Consider the following 13096-nt stretch of genomic DNA (forward strand, 5'->3'; position numbering starts at 1 on the left):
TTCACCTCTTCATCTTTATCAATGCTGTCCAACTATTCTCAGTTCGTGCATGGGCCCAAGAATTATGAACATGAAGCCAATTGTCTGTTCACAAACTTCTTCAAAGTTTATTATTACATCAGTAGAATATACAGATACACTGTCAGGGGTGTAGGGGATCACCAATAAGAACTGTACACTTCATCAAATAGGAATGTCTAACAAACAAAGGGTTTTTCTTCCTGCTACTTCTAGATCCCGTAGGATAAATATTAGATCTGTATGTTATATAAAATGGGAACATGGGCAGGAAGTTCTGACCATATTAGGAGCACATCTGGCAAAGACCAAACTCAATAACCTTCGGGCCTATAGCCCCCGTCCTGTTCTGAACATCTGAACTCATGAGGAAATATACAAGAGTGCGGATGTGTGTAGACATTGAGATAGAGAGAGGTAAGACTACCAAGAGTAGAGAGAGAGAGAGAGAGAGAGAGAGCACAGAAGAGAGAGAGAGAGAGAGAGCACAGACAGGCAAACTCACAAAAATATTCTCGGAAACAGCGTGATATAATCTAACAGTAAACTTTTTTTTTTTTCAAATGTGTGTGTAACTATGACAAAATGACATTTAATGGGCATTTATCTCTATTCACAAAAAAAATATGGGGTTATGTCTCTGCGTTTGGGATAAAGTTAGTAATCAAAAAAACAATCACATTTTGTTCAAGAGTTGATCAGCGTCATGAGACTCCTGCGTACACCACATTATCCTGCTCTGTAGCTCTCTGAAAGAAAACACAAACATCCACTGACTTATTTATCAAGAACTTATGTCCTCTTCTTGACAAGTATACTCTAATATATTGGAATATAGTTTTAAATGGGCTAAAAGAAGCATGTTTATATAAAAAGCATTTTGCTTTATATTTGCTGATCTACAAACAGACCAGTCTTTACCCATACAACGTGGAGATTTCATATGAATTTATACGGTTACATATGGAGGGAATATTTCAGTATTTCTCTTTCTTTATTTGATTAAATATTTGTATTGGGTTAAAATTGGCCTATAATTTGCCTATAATATAATTTCCCATTTTGGAGAGAATAGATGAGTCTTGAATGATGTTAGAGTTTGTGATGTGACAATATTGTAAAGCCTCTGATGGACTTGTGTGACCCTACAATATAAATGTAGCAGAGTAGATCATTAAACACACACCTGAATTTGACTCACTGCCAAAATAATACAGAAACATCATAGACAGAAATAAATTCTCTTACTGATTTATGTCTTTTTGTAAAATGTTGGATCAGCAGAAGTGATCTCTATATCACCCGTCTGAACTGTAACAAAATATAACAGAAACAATTGTAAACTATTGTTTTACGACTGTAGTTACAATCAACAGAAAACCAGCAGCAGCAGAGATCCACACTATCAGAGATACAGAGTCTGGAGGATGTGAAGGAGAGTGTTGTTATTGTCAGTGAATGTGTTCATAAACACTGAATATTATCACAGACATACCTGAACATGTCTGACAGAGTTCAGTGTTGAGATGTGTGGTCTGGTTTCTGATGGGATTGTTCACCACACAGCTGTAGAAATCATCCAGACACTCCAGATGTAAAGAAAGACTTCTGCTGAGATCAGACACACTGATGCTGGACAATAAACTGTTTCCTTTGTACCAGGAGAGAGTCACATCACTCACATTCACCACTGAACACAACAATGAACATGATGATGAGGAGGATGATGATGAATTTTGTGAAGAGTCTCTGGTGATGACGGGAACAGACAGATGAGCTAAAAACACAAGGGGATAAATACAACTCAGTAAAATAATATGATGTGATAATTGCCATTTGATATTTCAGATGTAAATAAAGTTGCAGAGAATGTAAGTTGAGTAAGTTATGAGAAAAAAAACTATTAAATGATTATATCATCAATTCTGAAAGAGATTATTGTCCAAAGATGTGTATAAAAATCCTGGTAAGTAATTCTCTGCTCACCGTAGACAGTGAGATTGAAGATGTTGAATGGGGTGTCTGATCTTCTGCTGACTGTATATTCTCCAGAGTCTGTGATTCTGGTGTTTGTGATGATCAGAGATCCAGTCTGATCCAGCTTCAGTCTGTCTCTGAATCTCCCTTCAGCACTATCATTATAAAACCTGCTCGTATTGTCCTTCACATTGAGTTTAGCTATCATAATGTTGTTAAATTTCCAAGTCATCTCATCGTCTCTCTGTATTTCAGTAAGATCAGAGTTTAGACGCACTGATTCTCCCTCCGTCACTGACTTCACTGAATCAACACCAAACACACCTGATGAAAAAACACAGAATTACTCAGAAAAATCATTTCTGAACGTTTTTATTCTTCACAGAAGTATTTCAGTAAGTTTAGACAGATAGAACGTTAATATTAAAGACAAAATAAACGATGGAATAAAAAATAACAGAATTATATTTGTGGCCAACTTTTAATATAAAAAAACTGAAGTCATGCAGATACTCACCAGCCAGACTCCATGAAAACAAATAAATGTAAATGATCATTTCTTCAGCAGTTTGCAAGGAGCTTCACAACAGAACTGTGATAGTAAACCTTGAATTGTTCATAAAGCCAGTGAAGCTGTCGGTCTGAAGTGAAGTAGTTTAGTGAAGATCTGCAGTGAGTGAAGAAACTCCTCCAGCAGCTCCTCCCTTCACCGACTCAATATGACTTCTCCAGATCACACCGTTTGACCTACAGTTTATTCACACTCACTGCAGAGTTTCTCTACAGAACAACAGCTGCATTCAACATTTCAAGAGTGTCAGGACCTGATCATTGTCATATTCCTCTTGTGAAACTGTTAGGAGATCTGCTGAAGAAAATGTTTATTTTCTACTTTTTGTTCTCATGGAATCTGGCTGGTAAATATGGCTTCAGTTCTCTGTATATTACCATTGACGTTGGATATAAGACAGATATTCAGCCGCAAAAAAAAAAAAAAACATCTATAAATTCTTAGTGGATGGGTAAAATTGTACAAAAATGGCTTATCTGAAAAGCATTAGTACGTAGAACTGAACACACGTCGCAGTTTATTTGTCTTAATCCTCCTCGATTTGTTGCGACACATAAAGACTAGTCAGGGACCGTCTACAAAGTACATGATAATGACAAAAAACGATAGTTTTTCCCACCATATATATATATATATATATTATATATACACATACAGAAAACATGCTATTTAAATTCAACAAATAAGACAACACTGGCGAAGAGTGTTGTTTTGCAGTTGTTTTGACTTGAATTTGAAAATCTATTTTTTTATATAAATTAATTTATTACACAACCAGTTTATTACACCAGTTCAGTGGGTGTGTTCTATTTTAGTTCTGTGGCTGAAACCACCATCAAAATGATCTTCTAGGAGCCAGTAACAAGACACACCCATTTAAGTTAAGTTGAAATACTGTGAGTGTGTTAATAGATTCAAATTTAATTCAATAGTATGCATTCTGATTTACATACTAAGTAAAAGATGGTTGTAAATATTGTTCTTTGAACAAGTAACAAGACACATCCGTTGACGTTTACATATCAAACTGTATGCATTCTGAATTAATGTATTTAAACTTCTGCATGTCAAACTTGCTTTGCAAGCTTTTTCTCAATTGGTACATTTCAATAACTTTTGTTGTGCTACAGTTCTGTGAATAAAACCAAATCTTATTGTTCTTTTAAGAACAAATAATAAGACACACCCATTTGATTTGAGATTCATTATGTATACATTTCACAAGTGAAGCATTTAGATGGAATAATGGCTTTTTTTCACTTTGTTTTGCACTTTGCAGACGGTCCCTGTCCTGCACTTTTACATTATAAGGTATATCAGTTATAATTTGTTAAGGCAGATTAAAACTAAGAAAACACAATGTGTGTTCTCTTCTAAATTTGAAAACAATAACAACACAGTTTCTTGTCATTGTGCTAAATCGTTAAAGAATTAACAAAATTAACGAAACATCAAATGTTGAACCAACTTTATATCGGTTTAAAAAACAAACGCTGTTTTTTTTTTTTTTTTTTTTTACAGACTAAAACCCCATCTAAATTATAATACTTTGTAAAGCAGGCCTATTCATGACCACTCTACAATGCAATACTTTAGGCTGCTATTTTTCATTGAAAGTGAAGCACCATTTTACAAACTATGTACATTTGCCTATAAGCATAATGAGAAGCCATCAGTGGTTATCACTTTAGCAAATGCTCCAGTCATATGAACGTTACTGCAGCCCCTCGAGACATGACAAAATGTAAAATAATGAACCAAAAAAAGTTGTGTGGTGTGGTGGATCAGTGAATTTGAGAGAAGGTTCGAGATAACACACTGTGTGTGTGTGTGTGTGTGTGTGTGTGTGTGTGTGTGTGTTGCACAAGACTGAACACTTCTGCTTCTATTTTGAACCAGTAATCAGAACAAAGAGCAGCTGAAGGATGACGTGCAGAACTGACAGCATGTGATCTGACTCCATTACAGTCGCTGCTTATCAAAACATTAAAGCAAATACATTTATTTACTAGGTTATGTGTTCAAGGAACAACATACAGTTGAGAAACTTGTAAATTATAGTCAGTCCATTGATGTGCAAAAGAGCAAAAGCTTTTCCCCTAGATCAACATATACTCAGTCTGAGCAAAGCATTGTTAACCCTAAAAGTGCAACACAGGTGCTGAACCATTTGTCATGATGTTTATGTTGTTTAAATTGTTTTATTTTTTTAATGTTGAATATGACACAACACCCCCCCCCCCCCCCATAACCAATGAATTGCTTATGAGCCACAAAAAGCTGAAAAACACATTTGCAAACTATATTTTGCAAATATATTTTGTACATTTTATACCTAGGTTTGCAAATCTTATTTCATACATACGCAGATTAATGATTAAATGATTGATAATAAATAAAAAATTAATTTAATTTTGAGTATTGAACTGATTTTCTGAAAATAATCTATAGTCTAAAGTCCATTGACCAGAGACTATATGTAAAAAAATATCTTGGTTTATATTCAACTAAAATGGTGACATATCCCCTGAGATACAAGCATTTACAGGCAGATTATAAAAAAAAATGCGATTTGATCTCTAAACTGACTATAAACTGCTTTAATTTTGAGTGAGAGATGTGGTGAAGTGGCTTTAAAGTTCCTCACATTTCTAAACAGTTTATAAGCTGTCAGATGAGGCTAAACAACATTATTCACATGTACACTTATACAGTAGTATGAATTATGTGAGTCCTGTTCAAAGAATCAATCCACCTTTGTGCTTTCAGACAGATTTCTGTTACTCTGGAGCAGTGAAGAGGTGCACCTGTATTCACTCATTTCTCATTTATAAGTAGCTTTGTATAAAAGCACCTGCTAAAAGAATAAATGTAAAAACAAGTCAAAGGAGGATCAATCCTTGAATAGAATTAGAAATTGCAATTGAACACATTCAGGCACCGTGATACATACAAGTGATGTTTTTGGGCGTTTTATATGAAATAAGATTCTTCCTGGCCAATCAAATTAATCAACTGATTAGCATAATTGTTGTCCATGTCAAACTGATTACTTTTATTAATCTGCATATGACATATAATGAAATAATCAACTGTAAAACTTAGCATTCCCGTGCCAGTAACAGTGTTCAGTATATGTATTTTCTGTCTGTGACTCTTATAGCGTCTCCATCTGTTATTGCTGGAGCTGAAGCTGAAATGAAGAGTGTGTCAGTGATGGAGGGAGATTCTGTCACTCTGAACCCTGATCTTTCTAAAATACAAGGAATGGTTCTGCTACTGTGGAGGTTTGGAGAGAAAGGTTCCACTATCGCTCAGATTGATGGAAATGATATCTTTTATGAAGATTATGAGGTATTTAGAGGCAGACTGAAGCTGGATCAGACTGGATCTCTCACCATCACAAACATCAGAACCAATCACTCTGGACTTTATAAAGCAGAAGTCAGCCACAACAGTGGAACCTCATATATTATGTTCAGGGTTACTGTCTATGGTGAGCATATTATATATATATATATATATATATATATATATATATATATATATATATATATATATATATATATTCTTTTTTTTTCTGAATGATTGAATGTATTCAAGTTTCTATTTATGCATTATTTTTTAATAAACAGATTCAAAGTGCTGTTGTACTAAATATCATCACATTTCCATTCCTTCATCAACTTTATTGAAACTATTCAAAACAAGATTGCTTGTTGTATAGAGAAAATAATTGAACACTGACAAGTTCAGGAATATAACAGGAATATAAAAAGAGTTCCTCTGTGGTCATTTGAAATTAGATGCCTCATGTTCAATCAAATTAGTGAGCCAGCTGCTGTTCTACATGTCAAACGGACCCTATTATTACTTTTTTATTTTATTATGACTTTTATTAATCTGCATAGGTCATATTTAGTAACCATATTATAAAATAATCAACTATAAACATTGGTATTCTAGTGCCAGTAACAGTGTTTTAAGTTTAATCTCTGTCTATGAATCTGTTTCTTGTAGAGTCTCCATCTGTTATTGCTGGGACTGAAGCTAAAATGAAGATTGTGTCAGTGATGGAGGGAGATCCTGTCACTTTTCATGTTCCTCAAATACAAGGAGATGAGCTGATAGTGTGGAGGTTTGGAGATGAAGGAAAACTCATAGCTAAAGCTGATATAGAGGCCAAGAGTTTATCATTATATGATGACACTGATGAGAGATTCAGAGACAGACTGAAGCTGGATCAGACTGGATCTCTGACCATCACAAACACCAGAACCACAGACTCTGGAGAATATAAAGTGAAGATCAGCAGCAACAAACAGACCTTATACAAGAGATTCACTGTTACTGTCAGTGGTGAGTAACTCAAGACTTTTGAATATAATTGTTTATTAGCTGTCAGTGAATAATCAGCCAATGTGAAACAAAAGCGCTCATTTTATGCAATTGTGCAATTAAATGTAAATTTCAATTAAATACCAATTTCTGATACCTGTACATAGATATGTGATAAATAGTGACTGAGTGGCTATAGCTTCCTATAATCGTTTAAAATATTTTAAGTTTAATCTTCTCCATTTTTAATGTTCACATGTAATTATCACAGTCATTAATATAAAGACCTTCTTACCAGGACCTCATGTATAAAGCCACTCAGAGTAAAATTTTAACTCTGTAAATTCCAAGAAAGATTCTGATTCCTGGAGTTAAAGGGTTAGTTCACCCAAAAATGAAAAGCGGGTGTTGGGGTGCATCAGTCCAAAAGAAGTGAAATAATGTGCATCCATCCATAGTAAAAAAAGTGCCTTACACAGCACTGGGGGCTTAGGGTTGGGGGGGGGGGGGGGGACTCCTGTAGTGAATCAAAGCATTTTTCTAAGAAAATAACCATATTTAAAATGTAATAATCACTTTAATTTAGCTTGCACCAACAGTTGCACAGAGAAGCAGCTCCAGGTGGATGACGTATGAGTTCGGCGTTACAAATGCGCTGTTCAGAAGTGACAAACGCGGATGTGAAGGGGAGAGTTCAAAACAAAACAACGGTCACAATTAGAAGTACAAAACGAGGATTTGTACAGAAAAATGTCAGAGGATTTTGATATAAGTCAAGAGGAGACTGGTTTTCCTTTGCTAAAGTAAGATAAATGTGCTTCTTTTGATCCCATAAACAAACGATGGTTTCCATGAGACTCACCGGTGCATGTGTAATGCCAACCTCATACGTCATCTGCACAGAACTGCTTCCATCAAGATGGAAGGTAAGATTGTTTTTCTATGACCCTACATTTCATTTAAACCATCAAAAATTTGAGGAAAAAACACTGACTGGTGTAGCCAACTCCTTTCAGTTGAAAGCAGCTAAAACTGGTCTCAAAATGTTGCTAGATGACACCATAATGGTGAGCTCACTGATCTATATTAATATAAATATAGATCAGTGGGAGAGTCTCGGAATCTAGAAAAGGTTTGTCTTATTTCCAATCTCGTCACAGTTAACATCATCCACTTTTTATTTAATTTAATTTCCTACTATATTGGAGAGTAATGAAGAGGCACTAGAGGCACAACATTTTTTAAGTGATTTCTGTTGTACTGGGATAGTAAAGAGTTCCACCCATATTAACCATTTTATAGAGACGAAGAAAGTCAAGAGTTATGTTGTTTGTAGACCATTTGGGATGATCACTTGAGCAAATGGTGACCAATTGTAGAATGGGAATGGTGTGGGACACTGAGAACCACCTCAGAAAAAGGGTTGTCAGAACTAACATAGAAACTAAATCTGTTACAACAGGAGCAACTTGATTTACATGAAGGGTAGTAAACTGAAAATGTATAAAAGGTTTGAATTTAGGATGTTCTGGGTTCATTCCGACTCCATTGAACCCAAGGTACTACATGAACTTTGTCACTGCTATGCTGCAATAAACATCTTCATCAAGATCTTCAACGTCCTCATCACTTTTTATTACAACACTTAATATGTTTTAGCTGTTTTGATTACTTCATCTGTCCTCATTTGTAAGTCAATTTGAATAAAAGCATCTTCTAAATAATTAAATTGAAATGTAATGTGTACGGAAATTAATTAAGCTCAGATATCACATCCCTAGAATAATCTCAGCTGATCTAATCAGTTTATTAACATTACTAGCAGTGTTATATAAATATATATATATATGAATTTCTGAGAAACTGTTTCTGTTTGTTCTTCAGGTGTGTTTGGTGCTGAAACAGGTGAAGTGAAGTCAGTGATGGAGGGAGATTCTGTCACTCTGAACCCTGATCTCACTCAAATACAGGGATTTATTCAGATAGAGTGGAGGTTTGGAGATCCTGTCATTGCTCAAATCGATGGAAAAGAGATCTCATATCCCAGTCACACTGAGATATTCAGAGACAGACTGCAGCTGGATCAGACTGGATCTCTGACCATCAGGAACATGAGAACCAAACACTCTGGACTTTATAAGCTACAGGTCGACCACAGCACTGGGATCTCACTTATGAAATTTACTGTCACTGTCTATGGTGAGCTTTATTTATCTTTAAATATCGTTGAATTCTTCAAAAATAATGAAATGTTTCTTTTTGTTTTATGAATTGAACTAAATTAAACTGTTACTTAAATAACAGCCAACATTACTTGTAACGTGTTCACCAGTCTTATGAAATTATATGACAAATTTTATCTGCATATGCCTTATGATTTATGAATATGATTTTTGCAGAGTCTCCATCTGTTATTGCTGCTGGTGTAACTGAATTGAAGCTCATGTCAGTGAAGGAGGGAGATCCTGTCACTCTTCATGTTCCTCAAATACAAGGAGATGAGCTGATAGTGTGGAGGTTTGGAGATGAAGGAAAACTCATAGCTAAAGCTGATATAGAGACCAAGAGCTCATCATTATATGATGAAACTGATGAGAGATTCAGAGACAGACTGCAGCTGGATCAGACTGGATCTCTGACCATCACAAACACCAGAACCACAGACTCTGGAGAATATAAAGTGAAGATCAGCAGCAACAAACAGACTTTATACAAGAGATTCACTGTTACTGTCAATAGTAAGTAACCAAGTGTTTTAAGTAAAAATTGTTTATCAACTGTCTGTGTATAATTCAGTTGATCTGACATTAAAATATGTGAATCACAGCAGTATTTCTCAAACTATGCATATTCTGTTTTATTATAATCAAAGGAATAATTCACCCTGTATCTGATCATATCCAGGCTGATGTTCTTGGTATGACCACATTGTGTTGCTCCTTGCATTATTATTCACTGCTATTTGTATTATTCTCTTTTGTTAACCATTTGAATAAATCTTCAAATATGTGAAATCTGTTGCTTCAGGCTGTATGCTCTGTGACACAATGAAATCTTCAGAGGAAACTGAATCTGAACAGATATAGCAGTAATCTATCGTTGAGAGTTTGTACAGAACGTTAAACCTCAATCTGACTGAATTTGTTCTATAAAAAACCTGTAAAAACATTAGTATTAACATAACTGAACTCAAAACAATGGTCACATATTGCACCATAAGCATTAATGTTTAATTTCAAGTTAAATGCACAAACCTTATATTTGGCCTTGGAGCTCATCTTCCATAAACCCTAGTCTGGAGGTCCTAGAGGTTCTTCTCCAGTCATCAGAGCTTCTGGTTATGACTACTGAATGTGTTTCTTCTCCTCAAAAGTCACATTCAGCACAGCCATCACTATTCACCACGCCACAGAAACCATCACTTATCTGTCATGGAAAAACACTGGAAAAAAAAAACGTATATATTTTCTAGCTGAATTCAATAAAATGGTCAATTAATTCATCATAGGTATGAGCATTTCATTTCCATCTTTATGAAAATATATTGGGGGAAAAATTGGGAAACAGGATAAAACATTGTGCCTCATCTTTCATGGATGAAAAGAATCAGAATAGTAGAATATGTTGCATGTGTGGGGTCAAGGGTCACAGGTTTACAGGCCAGCTGGTAAAACAGCCAGACCTAGACGGGTATTTTTTTTTTTTATAAAAACTTTCTCATTACTCAAAGCTTTGCAACTCGTTGCACACTAATGACAGCTTGTGGTCAAATGTGGAAAAAGGTTAATTTGCTTCCCGGACTTCCTCAAGTAGCCTACACCCAGCTGCAGCCTGTCACAGATCACGTGGTTACGGAAACCGAAACCGAAACCAAATTCTGTGTCCATCGTATTCTGTGACCCTAGTGGGCGCTGTTGTCACTGTTCGGCTTGAACTCAGAATTGGGAGCACAAACGCAGGTTCATGGCACCGTGCACATTGAATAAGCGCGTCTCTACAGTCTGGTCACGTCCGGCAAATGAACTGTTCAAAATAGATTTCTTTACATCAACACACACATATAGTCTAAGGGAAATTATTTCACACCGAAAGACTTTGATGTTCTCTAAATGCACTGTGTACTTTATAAATAAAAATACACTTAAACTTTAAAAAGTTTTCATATGAACAGTACAACTTTTAAAATATTTAGCTGGCATTTATTTATTAATTTTCTAATCGTTTTAATTTGTACTTTCTATTTTAAAAATAATAGTGTGAAATTGTGTTTTGTGTGCATTGTCTCTCTTCTCTGTGTCCAGTTGCTCTCTCTCTTTACTCCAGGTTCCTGCTCAAAATTGACTGAAGAAGTGGATTGGCTTTTTCTGTGCATGTGGATCTTTTAAAAGTCACATCCGTACAAGACTGAGAGAGTGTTAGCATCCTGTTTCATTACAATTGCTGTTTTAAAACTAGTCAAGATACTTTTACACACAACACTTTGTTTGCTTTTATCTCTTTACCTTTTCTGTAGTTATTATTATATCAGTATTAAAAGGTAAAATGTAAAGAGACAATAATTCCTTTTTCTTTATTATTAATTTGATAGTTTATCAGTTTTAAAAGGTAATGTGTTGAATGCATGCATTAGTAGGCGATTGTTTTGTATGAGATGGGCTCCTGTTTTAGAACACACTGAGATGACCGCTGTATTTTTGTTCATTTTTCAGAAGGAGCAGAGAGGAGCAACATGCAACAGATGAATATCAGCAACAAGGACTACAATTAATTTTCATTTATTGTGGGAGCGTTCAGGACATTTTCCCCTAAATGTCACATCACAAGCTTCCAAGACAGAAAATGCCTAAACAACAACAACAACAACAACAACAACAAAAAGAAGACTTTAAGCACTATCTTAGCCTAACAAAATAAAATGAACGAAAATACAGGCATCTCATTGTGTTCCTGACGGCTCCAAAACAGGATAAAAAATAATAATTCAGTGCTCTGATCATTCTAAGGCCCCATTCATGCATCGTACAGCTTTCTTCAGATGATACACACAGTATATGTATCACAGCTAGCTATATGTTTTACTGTATCTCAGATATTCACCCTGAATATCTTGGAATCATTATTAACTGTGTTGTTACAGATTTAGAGTGACATATGTGACCGGAGGTGCCACATGCAATGTGTACAAGAGCCTGACCCCATGATGCTCTATAGCTGGCCAGCGCGTCAATCCCCTGCCTTTACATTATTAGTGTTTACGTTTTTGTTTAGTTAAAAGTACTTTTAATCTGATATGACCTCACATTGTTTGGAAAATAAAGCATTTCATTGCAAATTAAAGCACTGGTTGTATTCATTTGTAAATGTATTTTGCATTTGTGGTAAAACCACAAAAAAATGTACATGGAAGGACAGAGAAGTTTACCTGAAATGGTTTGATTGTTGTGTCAGGAATTTACCTGTACTGGAAATACTATACTGTACATAACAATGGGGTCACATATTCTGATGACCCCTTTAAAAACATTAGTAGCCTGTTTTTGTGACTTCGGCTTCATGAACATTGTTTGCATACAAAATGAAAAGATAGGCTTCTCTGCAAACAACAGGATTGTGTTCATTCTCATGAAATGTTACATTGGTTTAATAAGTCTGTTGAATAACGAGCATTTCTAAACAAACTTTCCACACAGTCTCTTTAGTTTTTATTTATTTAAGAAGCGGTTAAGAATTTGAACAAACATATTCAAAACATTCAAGAGTATCTACATTAGCTTAATTATAACACTTAAGGCTAAAACATAATTGTTTTATTAAAAAAAAAAAAAGTATATTTGTAACCAGAGGTGGGTAGAGTACCCAAAAACTGTACTCAAGTAAAAGTAAAAGTACTAGTCTGAATAGTTATTGCTGCTGGTGTAACTGAAATGAAGCTCATGTCAGTGACGGAGGGAGATCCTGTCACTCTTCATGTTCCTCAAATACAAGGAGATGAGCTGATAGTTTGGAGGCATGGGGGGTCGTCATGTGACGCAGCAGCCACAGCATATTGGCAAATTATTATTAAGCATTATTATTATCTTTCTTTTTTTTTTTTTTTTTTTTGCATGAACTACATAATGAAATATCTCGATTCTCACTTTTCATAAATTGTTAATAATGATAATATGCGATGCTCAAAGTAATTATGCAATT

At 35.0% G+C, this 13096-nt stretch overlaps 1 protein-coding gene across 1 annotated transcript in view; it reads left to right on the forward strand.

The window, feature by feature from the left end:
* Positions 1–9918, forward strand: part of LOC113071680 (uncharacterized) — a 35398-nt gene extending 25480 nt beyond the window's left edge. Inside the window, exons 5-7 of the mRNA XM_026244972.1 lie at positions 6587–6925; positions 8789–9103; positions 9304–9918. Coding sequence (XP_026100757.1) covers positions 6587–6925; positions 8789–9103; positions 9304–9650 — 1001 coding nt within the window. The 3' untranslated portion in view covers positions 9651–9918. The remainder of the gene's footprint in view (positions 1–6586; positions 6926–8788; positions 9104–9303) is intronic.
* Positions 9919–13096: the final 3178 nt, after the last annotated feature.

The sequence above is a fragment of the Carassius auratus genome, unplaced genomic scaffold (genome assembly GCF_003368295.1).
Source record: "Carassius auratus strain Wakin unplaced genomic scaffold, ASM336829v1 scaf_tig00007853, whole genome shotgun sequence".
NCBI classification, from domain to species: Eukaryota; Metazoa; Chordata; class Actinopteri; order Cypriniformes; family Cyprinidae; genus Carassius; species Carassius auratus.